This window comes from Lepidochelys kempii, chromosome 11 (assembly GCF_965140285.1).
Source record: "Lepidochelys kempii isolate rLepKem1 chromosome 11, rLepKem1.hap1, whole genome shotgun sequence".
NCBI classification, from domain to species: Eukaryota; Metazoa; Chordata; order Testudines; family Cheloniidae; genus Lepidochelys; species Lepidochelys kempii.
In genome coordinates, this window is record NC_136390.1 from 3,087,827 (window position 1) to 3,110,605 (window position 22,779).

Sequence of the window (22,779 nt, forward strand, 5' to 3'; positions counted from 1 at the left end):
TTGAGATTCTGGGTCGGCTCTGTCCTTGCTTTAAAGGAAAATATCAAGACCCCAACCGAGAGCGAGGAGCTGAGGCAGTGCGTGTGGGGGGCTGGCCCTTTGTACCCTGGCTCCTGCACTCAGCCAGGATCTCAGGGTGGGGCTTTGCGTTCCCACAGCCGCGGTGGCCAGGGGAAACTCTCCTGACACGGGCTTGGGGACGAGCCTCCTGCGGACCAGCCTGGCCTGCCAAGCACCCTCTGCGTGCCCCTTGCTCTGCCAGAAGCCTTGGCAGATTAACGGTGCTGAGCCGAGTTCTGGATTTGTTCAGCTGACTCCCCAACCCAGAGGAACCTGGGAGAATGAATGCCCCACCTGCGGGCAAGTCTACAGCCCCCACAGGGACAGACACACAGACAGCAGGCGGCTGCAGGGCAATGTGCGAGCAGCCAGCCCAGGACCCGTCCGGGCTGTTGGGAACTGAAGGTGCCTCCCAGGAAAGGGGATTTGCCTTGCACTGCAAATCAAGCTTTTTCGCTGAGCTTTGACGCCCACGGCTCTCAGTGACCTGCACCAGGCCGACAGATGCACCAGGCCGGGCTCAACAGGCTGCAACCCGGCATCCACTTAGCAGGGTAAACGCAGTAAAATGCTTCCTTTCTCCAAGCAGCATTTGTGCCACCTGTAATTGCCCAGCTCTGGGTATGGGGCATGTGCGTGTCTCAAGTTATCTGCAGGGCACTATCCATATAAAGGCACACAGGGGCTGGGTCAGATCCCGGACGTCGGTGCAGTTCGAGTGACCTCCCTTGCGCTGGGTCTGTTTGCATCAGCTCGGGATCGGGCCCCATCTACCAAGTGGGTGTTGGGCTCTGTCAGTGGCTGCTGCTGGTCGCGGGTTTTCTGGGCAGCGCCCTGTCAGGTCGGCCCATGGCATTGTTCCTGCCAACATCTGGCCGGCGCGATCGGGGACTCGGTAATGGCCCCGTAACTTCCACTTCCCGTGCGTGTCACGGGTGCTTCAATAGAGGAGCAGGCTGCCCATCAGATTACACGGGCCCAGCTGCCGGTTACAGCCACAGGGCCAGCTCTGCCACCCGCCCCGCGTACTCCTTGCTTCTCCCTTGAACCAAGTAGGGACCAGGCACTGCCTGGTTGTCTCGGACAGGGCATGGCGCCAGCTGTTTCAGAGCGTGGGGTGCGACACCCCCTAGTGGACAATTATGGGACAACCCATGAGGGAATTGCCCTTCGAACTGCCCTCTTGGGTGCACCCTGGCCCATGCTGACACAGAAGCCTGGGCCAAGTGGCACTGCCCTCTCCTGTCCTGAAAGGGACCTGGCTGGTATCGAAGTGACAAGAGCCCTCTTGGCATATGGGGTGCAGGTCAGATGAATGGGGCAGTGCTCCACCCGGGCCCCCCTGTTGCGGGGAAGGAGCCTGCAGAACTCCCAGATATCAAGCGTGCGTTCCCCTCTGCTCCACTAGGGGGCACTAGAGGCCTCCCGCCGTCCATGCCGCTGTCCCAGTTTATCCCTTCCGGGGGCTGGAGCTGCTGAATGGCAGCCGGGGGGGAGATTTTCCTGGTGCTGCAGGGGGATCCGTAGAGATTTCGAGCCCGTCTCCTCTCCCATCGCTGCCTCTGCCTCCAGCTCTGCTCCCCTGGGCTTTCCCTCGCTCTCATGCCCCCGCACCCTGGCCTGGAAACCAGGGCAGCCCACGGGCAGGTGTGAACACAGCTCGGAATCCAGATCGCTCTGGCTGGTGGGAGAAATCCAACCCCAGCTCAACACCTTGGGATCCGCGCAGGGCAAACGCCAGTGCCTGGGGGCCCAGAACACCCAGCGGCTCACTGGGGCCGGGGGTTTGATTTAGGAGCGGTTTGGGTGGAGGGCCCACGTCCTCAGAGGGATAAGGTGAAAACAACAAGAGTCTGGTGCCTACATTTTTGAGCATCTGGGCTGAGATCTTCTGTGGGGGAAGCTTACCTTGCAGTTTGCAAGCTTGTGGGTTTCACTGTTTTCTCTCTCTCTCTATTTCTGCATGCCCATCCTGGCACTCTTAGTTGAGCCTTCTAAGGTAGATCAGTTCTTCCCCAGTTTGGGTTACTGTGTCAGTCATTTGCTGGCCCCACTCCCAGAACCACTATTAGAACAGAACCTCGTTAGGTTTATCACATCTCTTGGGACTTCTGAGCCAAACGCATGTGCGTATCTAGTGTGAGCTCTGTATGAGGAAAGGAGTTAGAATCATAGAATCATAGAATATCAGGGTTGGAAGGGACCCCAGAAGGTCATCTAGTCCAACCCCCTGCTCGAAGCAGGACCAATTCCCAGTTAAATCATCCCAGCCAGGGCTTTGTCAAGCCTGACCTTAAAAACCTCTAAGGAAGGAGATTCTACCACCTCCCTAGGTAACGCATTCCAGTGTTTCACCACCCTCTTAGTGAAAAAGTTTTTCCTAATATCCAACCTAAACCTCCCCCACTGCAACTTGAGACCATTACTCCTCGTTCTGTCATCTGCTACCATTGAGAACAGTCTAGAGCCATCCTCTTTGGAACCCCCTTTCAGGTAGTTGAAAGCAGCTATCAAATCCCCCCTCATTCTTCTCTTCTGCAGGCTAAACAATCCCAGCTCCCTCAGCCTCTCCTCATAACTCATGTGTTCCAGTCCCCTAATCATTTTTGTTGCTCTTCGCTGGACTCTCTCCAATTTATCCACATCCTTCTTGAAGTGTGGGGCCCAAAACTGGACACAGTACTCCAGATGAGGCCTCACCAATGTCGAATAGAGGGGAACGATCACGTCCCTCGATCTGCTCGCTATGCCCCTACTTATACATCCCAAAATGCCATTGGCCTTCTTGGCAACAAGGGCACACTGCTGACTCATAGCCAGCTTCTCGTCCACTGTCACCCCTAGGTCCTTTTCCACAGAACTGCTGCCTAGCCATTCGGTCCCTAGTCTGTAGCGGTGCATTGGATTCTTCCATCCTAAGTGCAGGACCCTGCACTTATCCTTATTGAACCTCATCAGATTTCTTTTGGCCCAATCCTCCAATTTGTCTAGGTCCTTCTGTATCCTATCCCTCCCCTCCAGCGTATCTACCACTCGCTGAGTTCTGCTCAGCGAGCTTACCTGGGCACAATAACATACCCCAGCAAGCCTGCACCGTCTCCCAGGTTAGCTGGTCTGTGCGTACACAGATCAACCACAGCAGGTGATGCTGACGTGGCAAGTCAAGTTTGGATCCTATTGGAGGCCTGGAGGAGATGATCCGCTCAGTGGACTAAGGCCCAGCTTTGAACAGCTAACGGTCTCGAAGGAGTTCTCTTTTGGCCAGTCAGACATTCCAGATCAGGCTGTTCCACTTTGGAGAATTCAGTGGGGACGCGTGGTCCCAACAGCCTTGTGCTTTGTCGGTGTTGGGTAGGTCATGAGGGCCAGGTGGACTGGGGGTGACCAGAACCGCACACAGCATTCGAGGTGGTGATGTACCATGGATTTAGACAGAAGATATCATCATGCCACTATCTTATTATGAGAGGGGTAGCCGTGTTAGTCTGTATCCACAAAAACGACGAGGAGTCCAGTGGCACCTTAAAGACTAACAGGTTTATTTGGGCATAAGCTTTCGGGGGTAAAAGCCCCACTTCTTCAGATGCATGGAGTGAAAATTACAGTGCATATTCGTAAATGATCTGGAGAAAGGGGTAAATAGTGAAGTGGCAAAGTTTGCAGATGATACAAAACTACTTAAGATAGTTAAGTCCAAAGCTGACTGTGAAGAGTTACAAAGGGAATCTCACAACACTGCATGAGTGGGCAAGAAAATGGCAGATGAAATTCAGTGATGATAAATGTAAAGTAATGAATACTGGGAAAACATAATCCCAGCGATACATACAAAATGATGGGGTCTAAATTGGCTGAAAGATCTTGGAGCCATTGTGGATGATTTTCTGAAAACATCCACTCAATCTGCAGCGACAGTCAAAAACGTGAACAGAATGTCAGGAACCATCAGGAATGGGATAGATAATAAGATAGATGCAGGCATACAGTCAAGTTCTAGGCCGGGGCCGATACCAAGGATCAGAGTCCGAGTCAGGTTTCAGGGTCCGGGTCAGGAGGCGAGGTCCAAATCAAGGTGAGATCAAAGCCAGGAGTTGAAGAACAGGGAGTAGGAATGATGGTGACAGCTAGAGGAGAGGCGCGCTGTTGTCTGGAAGCTTCCTGGAATGCTCCCTGGGTTTATTTATATAGGGGAGGAAGCCAATCAGGAGCCATGGGGCTGCTGCCTGTCAGACCACTTGAGGTGGGACTTCCTCTGGTCTGTGTCCTCTGGGTTGTGGGTAGTGTAACATGAGCTGGTTATAGCTTCTCCTTGGCTGGAAGCATGGAGATGCCTGCCGCTTGGCAGCTTTGAAGGCCCAGGTTTGAGACCCCTTGGGCCTTCTAGCCAGTCCTGAAACCCTCCTCCCTGGCTGTGAAGTTTCTGGCCACCCTGTTTCTGCTCAGTCGGTGCCTTTGAGTCTCAGATGAGCCTGGATCCCATGGTGTCAGCTGCCAGGGTGTCTCCTTTGGAGCAAAGGATTCTGGGGACGTATTGGAATAGCTTCCAGTGCAGGCAACTGAGCCGAAGGGTTGGTTTACAGACGGAAAGGGCTACTGAGCGGGGTATCCGGGTGGAAGGAAAGAAGCAGAGGGAATAGGGGGCAGGTGCCCAGCCCCCTCCTGCAGCGGGGAGACCAAAGCAGCTTGAACAGGCCATGCACAGACACCACTAACCTCCCGAACCCACGCTGGTTTCTGCCCCAGGTATGTCCATTACTTCAGCGGCCTGCTGTCCGGCACCATCAAAATGAACAACAAGCCCTTGTTCCTGCACCATGTCATCATGCACGGGATCCCCAACTTCGAGTCCAAAGGCGGTAAGTGTCCCCCCGGCTCCGGCACGGGAGGGCTGTTGGCTGCCCCCCAGCGTGACTCTACTTTCCAGGGGCACAGAACCTGCATGAGGGGTAGGGGGCATGGGGTGGGTAGGGTATATGCAAGCGAGACTGGAGGCTGCGTGGGCTCCAGGGTGCCATGGGCTGCCGTGTGTAGCTTCCTGCCGGTCACTATCAATGCCTTGTTGACAGGATGAGTTTGGGCCTCAGCCGTCTCTCCCCTCGCTAGGCAGGGTGACCGCTTTTCGAAAGGCTAAAGCGGGACGGGACGCATGCAGGAGCCTCACCCCTGCCCCTCCTTTCCCCCCAAAGGCTCTGCCCCCTGGCCAGGCCAGAAGCTGGAGCCGGGCCATGGTAAGCACTGCCCAGGAAGCCCAGGCCTCTGCGGGGAGCCCCGACGTCTCCACCTGCCCTGGTGGGCATCTGGGTTGCCCGAGAGCAGCCCCGGCCTGTGTCCTGGCCCCCTGGGGCACGCCACCCAGAGCAGGTGGAGGGAAGGGCAATCACCCTGTCGCTAGCCACTGTGCAGCTCTGTGGTGGGAGCCCTAGTGTAGACAGAGCATCTTTGCCAACGGCTCATGGCCATTTCCAATGGATTCCAGAATGGAGCTGCAGTTGGGCTTATTGTGGGAACTCAGCGGTGGCCCTAACTCCGGGGGATTGCTGGCACCCCGACACACAGCCGTTAAGCAGGGGGGTTGCCATCCTCCAGTCACCAGCCCGGAAGCTGCATGGGCTCCCCTCTGTTGTCATCAGCAGGGCCTGGCTCACCCCTGGCTGGTGCACTGAGTTCTCTCCAGTGCTAGTTGTTAAGGACTCTGGACCCCAAGGGCTGTGATTGGGCCGGGGCAGCCTGCCATGTCTCACTGCGGTCTGTCAGTAGGAAGGGCGGACAACGTGTAGGGGCCTCTCTGCTCCCACCTCCACGTCTCCGGGCCGTCTGTTGTCCAGGCCTGGGGAAGGTGCTGCGAGAAGCAGGCAGGCTAGGGAAAGGTCCCCAGCACCCTGTCCCACTCCACCTGGCTGGGCTGTTTGTTTTCCTTCCTGGTGACTAATCCCCTTGGCTAACGAATGCTCCTTCTCTCCATTTCTGATCGGTGTCTTCTAGGTTGCCGGCCCTTTCTGAAGATCTACCAGGCCATGCAGCCGGTGTACACATCTGGGATCTAGTAAATATCAGCTCTCTCTTGGGTTCCTCTCTCTGCCTAGAGGCCCTTACTTCCAGTCCCTGTGACTGTCTCCTGCCTGAGAGATGGTCCCGGTGACCCAATGGGCCTTCTGCATCTCGGACTCCGACGAGCTCGGGTGTTGGTGTGAAACATGGCTGGGTCCTGTAAGGGAAGGGGAGAGCTTGGGGTTGAAACAAGCTGCACTTTGCGCTTATGGTTAATGTTGGCCGGGGTGGGGGGAGATTTTTCTGGGGGTCCCAAATCCGCCATTGTCCCCCCGAGCCCCGCTGCAGACACATGCCGTGTAGACTCGCCCCCGACACGCGCCTGACCTGCTCCGAAGAATCCCGGCGGCATGGGCGGATCAGCGCATCTGACCTAAAAACTGCCCTCCCCTTCCGGTGTGCTTGGAGACGCCCTTCAGTTCTCCACGTGCCCAGTCCCCAGGGACTGCCACTGCCTGGGCTCTGCTGGAGGAGTCCCGCCGATCGTTTTTTGATGCCTTTTCTGCACAGGCCTTTCCGTAGCCCTCTTCCTCGCCCACCCTCCCTGCAGTGCACCTGGACCTTTGAGCAGCTCAGCAGCCGTCTGGCTGGGAGGGCGGGGGACCCTTACTTCCTTAGCAGGAATGGAGCTCTTACTCTGCTGCCCAGAGAGCAGGGGCACATGCTTTCTCCTCCGGCCGGGAGAGCTGCACTCCAGCTTGTCCTTTGACATATCACCTCGTGGGAAGTTTCCTGGCTGGCTCCAGAGCCCAGGTGACGGGCAGCCCCTGTCTCAGGGCGTGCGAGCGAGGCGCAGTCGAATGGGAGACAGACGATGCACTCAGGGGGAAGTTCTCTCCCACGCAGCCAAGCAGCGCAAGGCCCTGAGGGCTCAATGGGGGACTTTGATGGTGCCCAGCTTGCACGCTGGCAGATCCTGCCCTAAGGGAGAGAGGGGAAGCCCAGGACAGTGGTCGCAAGGACAGCTGCAGTGCTGGGACACGGGACAGTGGCTGGGAAGCAGGGATGTAGCATTGTTTGTGCTCATCGGGGATCCCAAAGCACTTTGTGCATCTCCCAACCACTTGGGCTGAGGAATGGGGCTGGGAGTGTCACGAACGGGCTCTCTCATGGCATCTCCCGCCCCGTATTTCGGGGCTTCCCCCGCCCAGGAAAGCAGATGTGGGCAGGAGTGGGTGGGGGGAAGCTCAAGCACAGAATGGCACCCACCAGCTACCTCCAGCCACTCAACGACACATCGAGGCTGGGGCAAAGGTTGGGGTCAGCTCCCAGACAGGCTTCCCCAGCCCCACCTTCCAACTCTCCCCGCATTGAGCTGTCTTGCCTGGCACCCGCCTGGCTCCGGTGCTGATGTGTGCAGTGGGGAGCAGACAGTTTGGCTTCCATGTGCTAATTTGAAGCTAGAGCCCTGGGCAGTGGGGTGGGGTGGGGTGTATGTGCCCTGGTGGACACACTGGGTATGTCTACACTGCACTCCAACCCCGGGCTCTGACTCAGGTTTGAACCCAAGCCCCCTTCCGTCCACATGCAGATCCGTCTGACTCAGGTCAGCAATCACCGAGGACCTGGGTCGTAGGACCCTGCTAGGGGGGTGCGTCACGGTGTGAGTCCTGCTGCGACTTGGGTCCAGTCGCTGTCATTTTGCAGTGTGGACACAGCTCAAGCTGCAGACCTGAGTCAGAAGGCCTGTGTAGTGCGGTATGGCCGCGTTAGCCCGGCTGTGAGACCTGGGGCCAGCAGTTGTAAATCCAGGTTTACAAGGCAGTGTGGACACTCACATACAGGCATTGGAACCACCGAGTCCACAATTCCGAGTCCCCTAGGCGCGGGTTTGCAAAGCAGTGTAGACAAGGCCTCTGTGAACACCGTCACAGACAAGGGGGCGTGGAAAAACGCTTGTCTCTTTTCTTTTTCTTCCCTTGTCCCCTTGGCCTGTCTGACTGCACCCCTCTTCTCCCTAATATGTGACCTGCCCATACAGGACACGCCTGTTTCTAACCAGGCCTGATGCCATCTCTTCAATGAAATTTACTACAGGCCCACTCGTACCTTTCAGCTTTTAATAGCCTGTCTATGGGAAGCTGTTAATAAACCCCAAGTTTATCTCACCCGTGAAAGCTGAGCCCCAAGGCCAGTGAGTGACGAAACCACTTGGATTAACTCTCCTGGACCATTACATCCACTGGGCTGGGGGCGGGGAGGGCAAGTGAGGAAGTTGCTGGAGGTGGAAGTGACAGGCCCAGAGCCCCATAGACAGTTAGGGGCAGAGCTGTGGGGTGCTATGTATCCTGGGTCGTATCCTGCTCGAACCTCTAGACTAAGGAGTCGTCTGGTGTCCCAGTCGGGCACTGCTCCTGTATAAATGTTGATCGTTGGGTCAGGGCCCACTGGGAGAGACGGGGATGCAGTTTTGCTGCTTCTCTTTGGTTTTCCTGGGACGCTGTTGAATAGTTTAGACCCCAGCAGCGACCAACTGTATATTATAATCAGCTGTCAAACGTGCTCCAGACTCTAAAGATCGGCTTTAAAAAGGGCTGCAAAATGGCAAATCCAATAGGTAGTGTTTTTCGTAGGACCTATACAAAAACAATGGCTGTCACTGACATGATACTTGTGAGCTCCCCCTACTGGCTGGGCTGACACGGTCAGCAAGGCTGGCGTGCCGATGGGGCACGTGAACAACCACAGCTGGGCTGATTTTACGCCCCGTTCCCAGCTCAGAACTGCAGGGATTCCCCTGGGACTGTGGGAGCTGAGTGACTAGCTCAGAGAAATTCCTGCTGGCCCGAGCCGGCTGCGCTAGGAGCTGCTACTCTCAGCCCCCATTGTGAGCGTCCGGGTGAACAAGGCCCCGCCTCACTGGCCCCCCAGGCAAGTCCTCCCCCAGGCTCCAAACCGGCATTGGGGTTGCCATGGCTTTTTCTCCACCGTCCCCTTTTGTTTTGGAAATTTCTCTGCCCCTCCTGGGTCCGTGGGGGCATCTCCAGGTTCAAAGCCTGGCAGCTGGGCTGCACCTGATGGGGGGTGGGGGGGGTAGCAGGGAGCACACTGTGGGGTGCCATGGGGCGCCTGGGGTCTGTTCCTGTCTCTGCCGTTAACCTGCAGCGTGACCTTCGGCAAATCATTTCCCCGCCTGCCTATTTCGCCCCTGAGCTCTTCGGGGCAGGGACTGGCCCTGTCTATCTGTACAGCACCGAGCGCAATAGGGCCCTGATCCCAGGTGGTGCCTCCAGGCGCTGCTGAACTGTATACAAAGACCGTGATGATTTTCCTGGCCTGGGGGGCAGCTGGAAACAGCAGAGGCTGCATGATGGAGCCTTTTCTCATGGCATTTCCAGCCAGGCCTCGGGTGAGCTGGGGAAAGCACCCGCCTCGCTAGGATTTCTCTCCTCGCCCACCCCCGGAGCTGCTTGAGATTGCCTGCCCCTTGGCTGATGGAGTCCTTGGGCTCTTGCATCCAGGCTGAGTTATTTCCCTCTCTCCGCAGCAACGTGCAAGGAGACAGCCAGACCAGCATCTGCATCACCATCGAGCCTGGACTGCTCCTGAAGGGAGATATCCTGGTAAGAGACTGAGAGCAGCCTGCCCTGAACCTCCCATCCAGTGAGGAGCTGGGCCCACTGGGGCTGCCGGGGGAGAAGAAACAGCCCCTGGGGGAAGGTAGAGGATAGTCCATAGGGGTAGGGAGACCCCAGCTCAAAAGCTGTGCAACACCGAGCCCTAGGGGGAGCTGCCAGCGCCTACCCCACTGTTCTGCAGGTGATGGGGAAGGGTTCCCAGCTTTGCATCTTGGTGCAACGGGGTGAACTGGTGCCTTGCAATGGCCACGTGCTCACATGGCATCAAAGCCACCTCCACGCTGCATGGCCTTTGGAAGTCACTGCAGGATCCGTCCACTCTGCCCTGTTGCAGTCCAGCCAGTTACCCAGATAGGAGGGTGCGCGACAGCTGGGAAGAGAGGAGAGAAACCACTCCTGCTAGGCCAGCTAGATAAGGAGAGGCGGCGAGACTGAGACCCGGCATTGCCCAAGGCCCAAGAGGGCTGACACCTCTTCCCTTCTCCCGGACAGCTGAAATGTTACCACAAGAAGTTCCGCAGCCCGACCCGAGACGTCATTTTCCGGGTGCAGTTCCACACCTGCGCCATCCATGACCTCGGCATTGTCTTCGGGAAGGAGGACCTGGACGAAGCCTTTAAAGGTGATTGCGTCGTTCTTGCCAGGCGGGGAGAGGGATGTGGGACCCAGCCTGGATGGGGGAATCTTGTGCCGCTCATGGTTTGAGGGGTTTATTGATGAGTTACTGTGACGAAGTGGGACTGTTCTTAATGTTTCCTCTGAATAGTGTGGGGGTGCCTCAGTTTCCCCTATGCAGTTCTTAAATATCTAGGGGGTGGGATAAGGGGGTATGATCGTTGCAGAGCCCTAGAGGGCAGGTGTGTGCAGGGGTCTGGACACAGAGAATGGCCGACACCCTGTTTCCTGGCAAGTGATGGCCTGGGCCCTTTCCCCCTGCAAGGTGAGAGCTAAAGGGTTGGAGAACAAAGGAATCCGGTGACCTCCTGGCCCAGGAAAGGGACAAAGCCCAGAGGAGGAGGGACTGGAGAGAGTTTCAGTTTGGGGCTGGCTGGGACATGGAGTGAAGTGCAGACGTGGTTGTCTGGCTCACTGCCCCCCAAAATGGACCCAGCTGAGGGGTCCTGTTCTCTGCACCTGCAAGCTCTGTTTTAGACCATGTTCCTGTCGTCTACTAAACCTCTGTTTTACTGGCTTGCTGAGAGTCACGTCTGTCTGCGAAGTTGGGGTGCAGGACCCTCTGGCTTCCCCAGGAGCCCCGCCTGAGCGGACTGGCTGTGGGAAGTGCATGGAGGGGCAGAGGATGCTGAATGCTCCGAGGTCAGACCCAGGAAGGTGGAAGCCATCTGAGCTGTGTGTCCTGAAGACAGGCTGCTCACAGAAAGGAGACTTCCCCAGAGTCCTGACTGGCTTCGCAGGGAGCATTTCCACAGCATCGCCCGGGGGCTCCGTGACAACTGGTGGCAGAAGTGGAATCTACTGCACCCCGTGGGTGGCGCTTCCTGCAGTAAGTGACTGGGGAGCAGTAAAACGAAGGGGGATTGATGGGGACCAGGCATGCTGAAGATTCAGAGAGAGACGGTTTCGGGGGGCGGTTAACCCCTGGGAGTGTGTGACCAGAGAGAAGGACTTTTGCAGTAACAGGGTCCCGCGGGGGATTGCAGCGAGCGGTCCCAGGGGCGGAGGAGTCTGCAGCTCGACCCTGGCAAAGAGGGGGTGATCTTGAGAAGGGCTGGCACACTAGGGGTTCTCCCTGGAAACCGTGGGGAGCTGAGAGCACACAGGCCTGTGAGTCCACAGCAACTTGGGAAGAGCGGAGTGATGGCCTGTCACCATCTCCTTAAGAAGGACATTGTAACCCTGTGCGGAAAGAGAGGGTTGAGCATTGGAAAGTTCACCAAAGCAGAGTTCATCGTGCAGCTGGAGGAGGATGACTGCCCTAAGGAGCAGATTCCTGACCCCCAGTGGGGCTATCGCAGGATCTGGGAGCAGCTGGAGTGGTAGCCAGGCATCGCCAAGACTCCTGTCCCCGACCAGACGAGGGTCTTCACGATCGGGTTTCCCATCGGGGGATCGGAGATGGACGGGATTGGAGCTGAGTCGGAGAGAGCCAGAGGACTGTCAGAGACAGCGAGAGCCTGAGAAAGAGCTGCAGAAGCAGCAGCAGCATGAACTGGCGGTGGGGGAGCGGAGAGGCCTAGGGGACCCCCCAGGGGTGAGTGGGGATAGACCCCGGGGGGCCAGTTCCACAGGGAACCTCGAGACTAAATTGCTGCCCCTGGTTAAGGGAGGGGGGTATGTGGATGCCACCTCACTGCCTTTGAGCAGGCTGGCGATTTGAACCAAGGGGACCCTGCGGAAAAGCCCCGGTGTCTAGCTCCCTTGCTGGGTCCCAAGGCCACAGACTCCGTCAGCCAGATGGGTGGGGAGGTGGACACGCTCCCACTCCTGACCCCAACCTATATGTCTGTGTGGAGTTTCCTGGGGCCAGGCCCCTCGGACCTCCGGTGGGAGCGAAAGGTGATGGTCAATGGGGAGACATTCCTGGGGTGGCGAGATCCTGGGACAGAGAGAACTGTTGTCAGGCCCTGGGTGGTGCAACCTCAGAGGCTGAGGGGCTGAGTGAACTGGGTGAAGGTCCCAGGGACGAAGCCCCTCGCCCTGCCTATGGCCCAGGTCCCTGTGCAGACCCAGGAGAGGTCGGGCTGGCTGGTCGTTGTGGTTCTTCAAGATACCAGCTGCGAGACCCTGTTGTGGGGTGACTGTGTCTCTTTGGGACAGGATCCAGGCCCTGCTCCGGTAACTGCCAAGGGTTTGAATTTGAATCCAGGGAACCAATCGGTGAAGAGGGTAAGAGCAGAATTTCTGGGAGGGGTGAATTGTTGCACAGAAAAGCCCTAGGGAAAGGAATCCTCATGGAGTCTTTGCAAGCAGTTTACTGCAACTGAAGGGTGTGAAAGTGATTTAATCAAGAAAGCTTCAGTTCCTAACAGCCAGAAATTTTCTGTTGTGAATGGATCCACTGACTGTCCTGTTGAAAGATCCAGTGTGGATAGCTTTGAGAAGGTCTCAGATGAAGTGAAAGTTGTTAAGAAAGTTAAACAGTCCTCTAACCAAGTGGCTGTGTTTGGCCAGCTTGTTGGGGAGAAGACCCAATCCCAGTTTGACCCCCTGGGATTTTGGGGGTGGCCAAAGGGCATGGGCTGCAGAAACCTTCCCACATGCGGCCTGCGAGTGCTATCGACCACCCCCGACCTAAGGGAGGGCGTGAAACTGGAAGGTGTAACTCCTACCAAGGAATTGGAGAGATGCTGGGGCATCCATGGGAACGTTGGTGGCTTCGAACTTCCCCAGGTCACTGGCTAAAGTGACCCTGCTCAGTTCGATCTCGAAGGGGGGAGAGATGTGACAAAGTGGGACTGTTCTTAATGTTTCCTCTGAATAGTGTGGGGGTGCCTCAGTTTCCCCTATGCAGTTCTTAAGTATCTAGGTGGTGGGATAAGGGTGTATGATCATTGCAGAGCACTAGAGGGCAGGTGTGTGCAGGGGTCTGGAAACAGAGAATGGCCGACACCCTGTTTCCTGGCAAGTGATGGCCTGGGCCCTTTCCCCCTGCAAGGTGAGAGCTAAAGGGTTGGAGAACAAAGGAATCCGGTGACCTCCTGGCCCGGGAAAGGGACAAAGCCCAGAGGAGGAGGGACTGGAGAGAGTTTCAGTTTGGGGCTGGCTGGAGACATGGAGTGAAGTGCAGACGTAGTTGTCTGGCTCACTGCCCCCCAAAATGGACCCAGCTGAGGGGTCCCGTTCTCTGTACCTACAAGCTCTGTTTTAGACCATGTTCCTGTCATCTACTAAACCTCTGTTTTACTGGCTTGCTGAGAGTCACGTCTGTCTGCGGAGTTGGGGGGCAGGACCCTCTGGCTTCCCCAGGAGCCCTGCCTGAGCGGACTGGCTGTGGGAAGTGCACGGAGGGGCAGAGGATGCTGAATGCTCCGAGGTCAGACCCAGAAAGGTGGAAGCCGGGTGAGCTGTGTGTCCTGAAGACAGGCTGCTCACAGAAAGGAGACTTCCCCAGACTTCCCCAGAGTCCTGACTGGCTTCGCAGGGAGCATTTCCACAGCATCGCCCGGGGACTCCGTGACAGTTACTTTGCCTGCTTGGTTTTCACATATCTGCTCCACTGCGGTTCTGATACAGCTCCTATGACTAGGGTGTCTGGGAACATAGATATATCAGCTCCGCACTGGGGGACTTTGGTGATTTTCAGAGGACTTGAAATATCAGAATCCCAATGTGCTCCCCAAACTGTCTCTGCTTCTCTCTCTGTAGCATATCTAGCTGTTATCCAGGTTCAATCCGCCCGGGGGACCTGGGGCGACGCCTTTCTCCACATTAAAAGTGCAATGGGATCTGTAATGACCTCTTTGGTTTTGCATCTTATCTAAGATGGTTGCACAGCACTTCCCAACACCATGGTGGCGCATTGATCCAGTGCCAGCCCACTGGAAAGGGCATCACCAGGTCCACGTCCTCCAAATCTGGGCTGTCTTTGGCCTCTCTAGTCCCACCCCTCCTTATTTGTGAGATCCGATTAGCTCATTCATGGGCTGCCTGCCTACCTAGGCTCTTACGTGGCCCTTCTACCACCACGTCTCAGCACCGGAAGTTGGGAATGTCCCACCGATGCACATGGAGGTTCACGCCTGCTCCTGTCTAGGGCAGCTGTAAGGAATATCTGCCAAGCTCAGCTCATTGGGAAGTTGCTCTCGACATCTCGTCCAGCTACCAGTGGGTACCAGCCTGAGACGGGGGTTTTCCGCTTGATGCAAACCTGCCCGCTAGACCCGACTGGGAGTTTTCATACCTGCATCCTACCCTCCACGTCCGTGTGACCACAGTGAGCTGAACGTGGTCAATAAACACACAATGCCTGGAGAGTAGATGGTATTTTTCTTGCCTCCAGCAGCACTGTATATCCTAAGTGGTCCCCATTGATAATTCATTGGGTCAGTCAGTCTGTTCATCCATCCATAGGCTGCTGTTGGGTGAAGGTCCCTTCAGCTCTGCCCCGGTCATTCCTCTGAATCATCTCCTCTCAGTTCTGCTCGGGGTTCCTGCCACTCGTCCATCTACAGCTGGTTGGTCTACAGCCAAGAAAAATCAAAATTTTCTGACCACAAAACTTGCAGTTTTCTACAGCCACCCATCCATTCTGAGCCACTCGTCCACCATTATCAGCCGCTTTTAAGCCCTACTGGAGGACTCGTGCACAAAGCTGGTTGGAAATCTTTTATCAAAACAAATTTTTTGATTAAAAATAACTTTTTGGTAAAAGGGAAATTTTAGGGGAAAAAATTCCATTTTCGATGAAAACGAAAACGAAAAAAAAAGAAAAAGAATTCAGCGAGAAATTGAAACAAAATCAATTTTTTCCCTTTGTTGAAATTTTACGGAAGACAAAGAATCATTTCCTGACCGGCTCTCTGCTTGAACCTCTGCTGCTTCCCTCCATCCTCATCTCCAGGTCCCTGCCCTACCTCAGGGTGAAGGTCTCTTCTGCATTGCTCCTGTCCAGCCAGCCCTACCGTCCGCTCTCCTCTGCAGATCACTGACCTGGGGGTGATCTCCCTCTGTAGCAGCTGCTCTGTCTCTCCGCCCACATCACTGCAGGGGAGAGACCTGGCATTGCTCCATCCCTATCAGCTGCTTTCATCCCCGGTGCAGGCTGAAGGTCTCTTCCTCGCTCCTCAGGCCGGATGGGTTTGCCTGCAATCTACACGTGTGGCCAGGGATGTCACCCTGCTCGCCAAGTCGTCTTCCTCAAGCTGCACCATGGGGTTGAACTCGCTGGGGGTGGTTGCCCCCCTGGCATCTCTCATGGGTTCTTCAGCAGACTGATCCCACTGCCGGAGTCATGCCTGGGTCACTCAAACCACTGTTCACTTGCCGGCTGGTCCGGTAACACGTGCTGTTACTCGGTCTTCTGCACCGTCAGAGCGCCACGATACAAAGGCCTCCCCTAGCTCCAGCAGCTCGCCCTTGGACACAGGTCCGCTGGATTCAGCGAGTAATTTACAACCATGCCCCAGAGAGGCGGGGAGGTGAAACATGACGCTCCGGAAATACCCGAGGTGATGCACTTCACGCGGGGGCTGTGCCAGCAACTGTTGCCCTAAGCCCTGGAACAATATTAGTCACTCCAGCATGGACACTGTGACGTTTTTACAGCTTGCAAGGGCGGGCAGGGGATGGGTGTCAGACTCTAGACCATGATGAAGTACTTTTGATGGAGCGTGATGCTGAGGATGTATTTCTTAATGTAATGACCCCTTTGGCCCTGGAGCAGGCTCCCCAGCTCAGGTTCCCCTGCGTAGATCTCTCACCTTCGCCTGTTTTAAGTCTCAAGAGTTGATTGAATTGGAGAGCGAAGGGAGGAAGCCACATATTGCAGCTGGTGGCCAAGGATCACTCGTTATTTCCATCGGAGGCGTGTCTCGGGCCTCCCCCAGTGGGAAGGACTCCCCATTACAGCAGCGACTGACAGTGGGGTGGAGAACGTTGCTCAGATGTTCTGATGTTGAGCACGGTGTGAAAGGCAGATGGGGCACCCCCTTGTTGAGTGGCGGGGGACACCTTTCTTGGGGGTGTGTTGGCGGCTTATGGGGTCCTCCATCTCTATGGAGTCAATCACTGGAGGGGGCTGCCATCCAAAGGCCGGTCTCTGTGAAATGGTGTCATGGGCCTTAGTCCATTTCCTAGCTGGGATTCAGCCGTGTCTCTAAATCGGCACTGATTGGCCCTTTGTGGTTGACCCCAGCAGGGAGGCTAAGAACAGAATGGCCATGGAGGTAGAACGCACGCTGGCAATTGTGGTTCAGTGGTGGTTGAACGCACACCGGTAGGGGACTGTGCTCCTGGCAGGACTGTGTCATCCCTGCTTTATAGGCATCAGACCCTAGGCGGCAGGGGATGGATCACTTGATGATTCCCTGTTCTGTTCATTCCCTCTGGGGCACTGGGCATTGGCCGCTGTCGGAAGACAGGATACTGGGCTAGACGGCCATTCTTATGTTTTTATGTTTGATGAAGGGGGGGCTCTGTCTCCTCAGTTGGGAGTCTGACATTTTACCCAGGCTAAGCTCTCATGGTGGAAACAGCAAAGGGTTGCCCATGGCCTTGCCCGTCGGTGAGCCACTTCTGGACTCCCCTTGCCAAGGGCCGCTGGGGTTGTGGTGGGATCAGTGCTAAGGCTCTAGTTAGGTGCAGGAGATTCTCGTGATAAAGACCAAGGTCCCTGTTATTGCCCGACTGTCCTGAATGCAGGTGCTTGTGTGTCGGTTTCCTTGGTGCTGGCTTTGGGGAGGTGACTTGGCTGCTGCTCCCGCGGGTTGGACATACACTGAGTTTCCTGTGTTCCGTTTCCATCCTAGACGACCGGTTTCCGGAGTATGGGAAGGTGGAGTTTGTGTTTTCGTACGGCCCGGAGAAGATCCAAGGTACGGCCGGTGGCCCTTCTGCATGGGGCATTGCAGCCCAAAGTTACTAATCCCTGAGCCCCTTCCTCCCCCTTCCCACCTCTTCCAGTGCCTGCCACCTCTGCTCCCGTCCCCTTCAGCCCCTGCTCTTCTCCTTGCATCATTCTCCCTGCCCCTGTGCCAGCACCCCACTGGTGCTGGGCAGCTCCTTGGTGGGTGAGTGTGGGCGAAGGGGCCCTGCTGCCAGGCGCTGAGCATGCCCCCTGTGTGGGGGCCAGTCTCGTACTGCTCAGTAATACAGCCTCGCTTGCAATGAGGCATCCCCATGGTGACCTGTCCTGGCAGGGGAGTAGCCCCCATCCCCTCCTCCACCTTCACGGAGGCCAGAGCCCATCTCTGGGCAGGACACACAGGGAGCTGCTGGTCCCGGAGCCTTTCCAGGAAGGGCTTGTAGGCCCCCTCCTTGGGGCCGGTAGGGGAACTGGGTCCCAGCCTCGCCCCTGGGTTCCAGCCCAGAGCCCTGTACTGCGCAGCTGGGCTGGACCTTTTCTCCCTATTGCAATTTTCCCTGGGAAACTTCCTACCTTGCCTCTTTATGACCCCTCTGGGTTTCCCAGTCTCTTCCCTGGCTAATCAGGGTCTCTCCCAGGACCCCTGCCTGAGAGCTTTCCTCCCTCTCTCCCTGCTCTTAGCCTCTTTTCCTGCTCTGGCTCCCCTCTGCTGAGTCAGGGCCCTGCAGTCTCTTACCTCCAGCTCTTTCTCCACTGGACCCTCTTGGAGCTTAAACCTGGCTCCTTTTACACAGGAATCATCTGGTTCATAGGTTCTTAGAGTCCAAGGCCAACGGACCATTGGGACCATCTCATCTGACCCCTCCTCCCCCCCCGGCCATAGAGGTGCCCCAAAACAATTCCTAGAGAAGGTCTTCTGGGAAAAAAAATCCAATCGGGATTGAAAAATTGTCAGTGATGGAGAACTGACCATGACCCTGGTAAATTGTTCCTTCCAAGGGCGAATTACTCCAACAGTTACGCCTCATTTCCAGTCTGAATTTGTCTAGCTTTGACTTCCAGCCACTGGATCATGTTAGACCTTCGTCCGCTAGACTGAGGAGCCCCTTATCAAATGTTTGTTCCCTGCGTAGGTGCTTAAAGACTGTGATCAAGTCACCCCTTAACCGTCTCTTTGTTAAGCTACATAGACTGAGGTCTTTGAGTCTGTCATTATAAGGCAGGTTTTCTAATCCTTTAGTGGCCTCGTGTGGTTCTTCTTTGACCCCCCTCCAATTTATCAACATCCTCCTGGAACTGTGGGCACCAGAACTGGACCCAGGATTCCAGCAGCGGTCGCACTAATGCCCAATCCAGAGATGAAATAACTCGAGATCCCCCTGTTGATGCAGCCCAGAATCGCATTAGCTCTTTTGGCCCCGGCGTCACGTTGGGAGCTCATGTTGAGTTGATTACCCACCACGACCCCCAAATCTTGTTCAGAGTCACTTCTTCCCGCTCAAGAGTTCCCCATCCTGTGAGTATGGTCTCCATTCTTTGTTCCTAGATGAATATGTTTACATTTAGCTGTATTAAAACACACAGTGTTTGCTTGAGCCCAGTTTACTAAGCGATCCAGGTTGCTCTGGATCAGTGACCTGTCCTCTTCTTTATTTACTCCTCTCCCAACTGTTGCGTCTTCTGCAAACTTTATCAGTGATGATTTCAGGTCATTGATAAAGATGGTAAATAGCGTAGGGCCAAGAACCAATCCCTGCAGACCTGACTAGAAACATACCTGTTAAAATGATGATTCCCTATTTACAGTTACATTTTGAGACCTATCAGTTAGCCAGTTTTTAATCCATGTAATGTGTCCCAAGTTAATTTTATATTATTCCAGTATTTTAATCAAATGTTGCTCAGTACCAAATCAAATGGCTTACAGAAGTCTCTATATATTATGATATATACCTTTATCAACCAAATTTGTTATCTCATCAAATAAAGTTATCAAGTTAGTTTTCCATAAACCTATGTTGATTTGCATTGATTACATTACCCTCCTTTAGCTCATTGTTAATTGAGTCCCGTAGGAGCCGCTCCATTATCTTACCAGGGATTGATGTCAGGCTAACAGGCTTATAATTACCTGGTCATCCCATTTACCCTTTTAAAAATTGGCACATTTGCTTTCTTCCAGTCTTCTGGAACTTCCCTAGTGTTCCAAGACTTACTGAAAGTCAACATGATGGTCCAGTGAACTCCTCAGCCAGCTCTTTTAAAACTCTTGGATGCAAGTTATCTGGACCTCTGATTTGAAAAGTCCAACTTTAGTAGTTCCTGTTCAGCATCCTCCAGAGATACTAATGGGAATAGAAAGAGTGTTATCATCACCATATGAAAGTGGGGCTCATCCTGTAATCAGGGTTGGTTTAGCCACAGGCGCTCTACCCCAAGAGAAAGCCACTCTGTTACAGTACCCCTCAGTCTGTGCATCTGTATACATGACCTTCTGTCACTGTCCATCCCCATACATGTCCTTGTGTCTGTCTTGTTTGCGCCTTTCTGTCCATCCATATACACGCCCCTCTGTCTGGCCCCATCCATCTCCCTCTGTCCGTCTGTCTGTTTGGTCAGGAAGAGCTTCCTGACAGTTAGATCTACTAGTTCACAGGATGCCCTGAGCAGGGAAGTGCTGGGAGTCCAGTGTCAGGCAGGATAACCCCTGGTGAATGACTGATTGGAACAGCCTGGCTTTGGCAGAGAGACAGAGTAGGTCCTGTGATGAGTCTTTCCCATCTCCAGAGGCTATGATTCCTTTCCTCTTCCTTTTGTCCTGCCTTTTCCCCCTCTCTCCTTTCACTTCCTGTCTCTTTCTAATAACCCAGCTTCTCCCATCTCTCCGCACACCCCCAATCCTGCCCGGCCTGTTCCCATCTCTCCCCTTGAAGTTCCAACACACCACACTCGTGTGTAGCTTCGGCCTCCTTTACTGACTCACCTCCGCTTGCCCCCAGGGATGGAACATCTGGAGAACGGCCCCAGCGTCTCCGTGGATTACAACACCTCGGACCCCCTCATCCGATGGGACTCCTACGACAACTTCAACGTCCGCCGAGAGGACAGCCTGGAGGGTACGTGGGCTGGTCCCCATGAGGCCCACAAACCTCCGGACACAGGTCATTGTTATAACATATTATTATATTGCTGTGGCCCCTGTGAGAGCCCCTGATGTGCCAGGCACCGTGCAGACAAGTCATAAAGAAGGCAGCCGCTTCCCCAGAGAGCTCCCGATCTTGGGGGTCAGACAGGTGGATGAGACAGACAAATGGCGGGCTGGGTGGAGGAGGTGGCGATAGGGCCCTCTGGTCTTCCAGCTACGTCTGTGTGCTCGGAAATAAGTGCGGGGAGCTATTTAGATTTATAAACAAGAGACACCTGTCTTGAGGCTGCGGCCGCCTCTGAGAGCGGATTAAAAATACAGTAGCTCAATATTATTGATGGGAGCGATGGAGCCAGGCCCATGGCGTATGCTGGTTACGCGGCAAGGCTAGGACCAAGCTATTCCCCACGTTGGCATGCTCAAGACACAGCAGCCATCTGGGCCATCAGCCCTTGCAGCTCACAAGCTGGGGGTGAGGGGCGCTCTTGCAGGATTGTTTGGGGGGGCAAAGGGTCCCTCCTTGAACCCCCTACCTCCTTTATACAGAGGAAGTCTAGCATCAGCATCCCCTGCATGTGACCTGCGGAGAGAGGGGGTCTTGCAGGGAAGTTCAAACCTGAAGTTAACAGGCAAAAGGGGGTATAGGAATCCGAGTGTGTTATTTATGGAGCCCTCATCCCTGTTTAAGTTCTAACCCCCGCCTCACTGCCCGCAGGGCTCGGTCCTTCCAGCTCAGGGGCGGGCGCCTTGGCGGGGTAGCGCTGGGGGGAAGCTGGCATTGCAGCTGCCCATGCTGGAGCTGCTCGGTGGGATGGGACAGGCCTCCTGTCTCTAGGGCTGTGGATCCAGCCCCTCGCTACCAGTCTGGAGTTTGGAGAGGGCATCCTGGCCTTGCCAAGCCTGAGTGAATCCTGAGTGCTGGGTAGATTTTGCCTTCCCTGGGAGAGGGGCCAGGGGTCTCAGGCCAGAAGGGCTCAAAGTGCCCTGTGCTTGAGGCAGATACGGCTCAAGAGAGCCAGGGAGCGGGGCAGAGGGCAACACAACCCTTCTCTCTCGCTCCTTCCCTACCTGCCGTTCCTCGACAGCCCTGCTGGTACTGGCGGCTGGGACAGGTTGGGGCCCGTCACTTGCTCTGGGTTCCAGGCCGCCGAGAGGTGAGGCTTGCAGGGCGTGGGCAGGCAGGGAGACAGGCAGGCAGCGAGTGGTGCTGCATGGCGGAGAACCATCATCCCACCTGCCTTCCGTACCCAGGCCTGTCAGCTCCTCAGGGTCTCGGCAGCCTCTTCCGTGGCCTGCAGGCAGCGAGGGTGACGGGCGGCCCCGGCCCGAGAGAGCTGGGATCGTTGTGGGTCTGAGTCGGGGGCTCAGATAAGCTGCCCAGAGTGCCGGGGTTCGTGCAGACCGCCCCGTTCTGCAGAACTGGGCTGGGGATCTCACTGGAATAGCTTCCCTGGCTCCTGGCCAGAGCCCAGACACGCCAAGTTCCCAGAGAAACGAGACGCAGGGCCAGACGGATTGACTCCAGCAGAGGGTGATTATCAGAAACGGGAGCCCTGCTGGCCGGTGCAGGACTATCATAGAATCATAGAATATTAGGAGACCTCAGGGAGGTCATCTCCAAGACGCAGAAGAAGACTCGGTCCCTGCCCCAGGATCTTGTGACCCAAATGCACCATTAATATATGTGGGGAGGGGATGGCGGGGACCTGGGCCTGGGTGGCGGGCTGTTACTGCTTCAATGCTTTGTCTTCCCGACATGCACGTGGACCACGGCTCGTGCTTGTTCTAGATCCCAGCAAGGCGGGCGATGGCATTTGGGATCTCGTCCCAGACAGGGCACCGTAGCGGGTGCGTCAGAGAAAGCTGGCCTCCCCTCGCCCCATCACAGGGAGGCAGAGCTGACGCCTGGCACTCGGCCGAGGCTGTGCAGCCCGAGGGTTATTACCCAGCCGTGAAAGCGTTTGAGCTCCCATCCTAGCATAGCGCAGCTGCCAGCCGCTGGAGGGGGCGATTGGGTTTTGGGATTGGCAAGAGGGAGCCACTCAGCTGAACAGCAAGAAGGGGCTTAGTCTGAATGTCCATGCCGTACCGGGGGTTAGTTTCTGAAGGGGGTGGGGACTGTTGGGTGTGGAGAGCCACTCAGCTGCACTGCTTAGAGCTGGGGGGATCTCAGCATGGCCCAGGGACTAGGAGCAGCAAGGGCAGAGGGGGCAGGACGGGGGTCCTCTCTGGCCGTGGGAATGACCCCACAGTCCCTGCCAAGGCAATGGAGTGTGAAGTCACAAGCAGTAGCACCAGGGAGGAGAGGGACTGTAATGGGAGCCCAGCTGGCTGCACTGAGGGTCAGTGGGTTGTTGGCAGTGGCAAGTGAGAGAGTAGAAAGGGCTACAGTGTCTGAGCCCAGTCACTAGCCCACGGCGATCCAGCCAGCCATGGAGAATGCAGAGCACAGAAAACCTGGAAGA

At 55.8% G+C, this 22,779-nt stretch overlaps 1 protein-coding gene across 36 annotated transcripts in view; it reads left to right on the top strand.

The window, feature by feature from the left end:
• The window catches only part of TNS1 (tensin 1), a 272,805-nt gene that overhangs the window by 149,614 nt on the left and 100,412 nt on the right, over positions 1-22,779 (top strand). For 34 of the 36 annotated variants that reach the window (XM_073304965.2, XM_073304974.2, XM_073304971.2 and 31 more), the window contains 6 exons: positions 4,804-4,916; positions 6,043-6,103; positions 9,596-9,671; positions 10,179-10,308; positions 17,114-17,179; positions 20,169-20,330. In XM_073304965.2, coding sequence (XP_073161066.1) covers positions 4,804-4,916; positions 6,043-6,103; positions 9,596-9,671; positions 10,179-10,308; positions 17,114-17,179; positions 20,169-20,330 — 608 coding nt within the window. The remainder of the gene's footprint in view (positions 1-4,803; positions 4,917-6,042; positions 6,104-9,595; positions 9,672-10,178; positions 10,309-17,113; positions 17,180-20,168; positions 20,331-22,779) is intronic. The other 2 variants (XM_073304969.2, XM_073304990.2) reach the window with 1 other exon arrangement.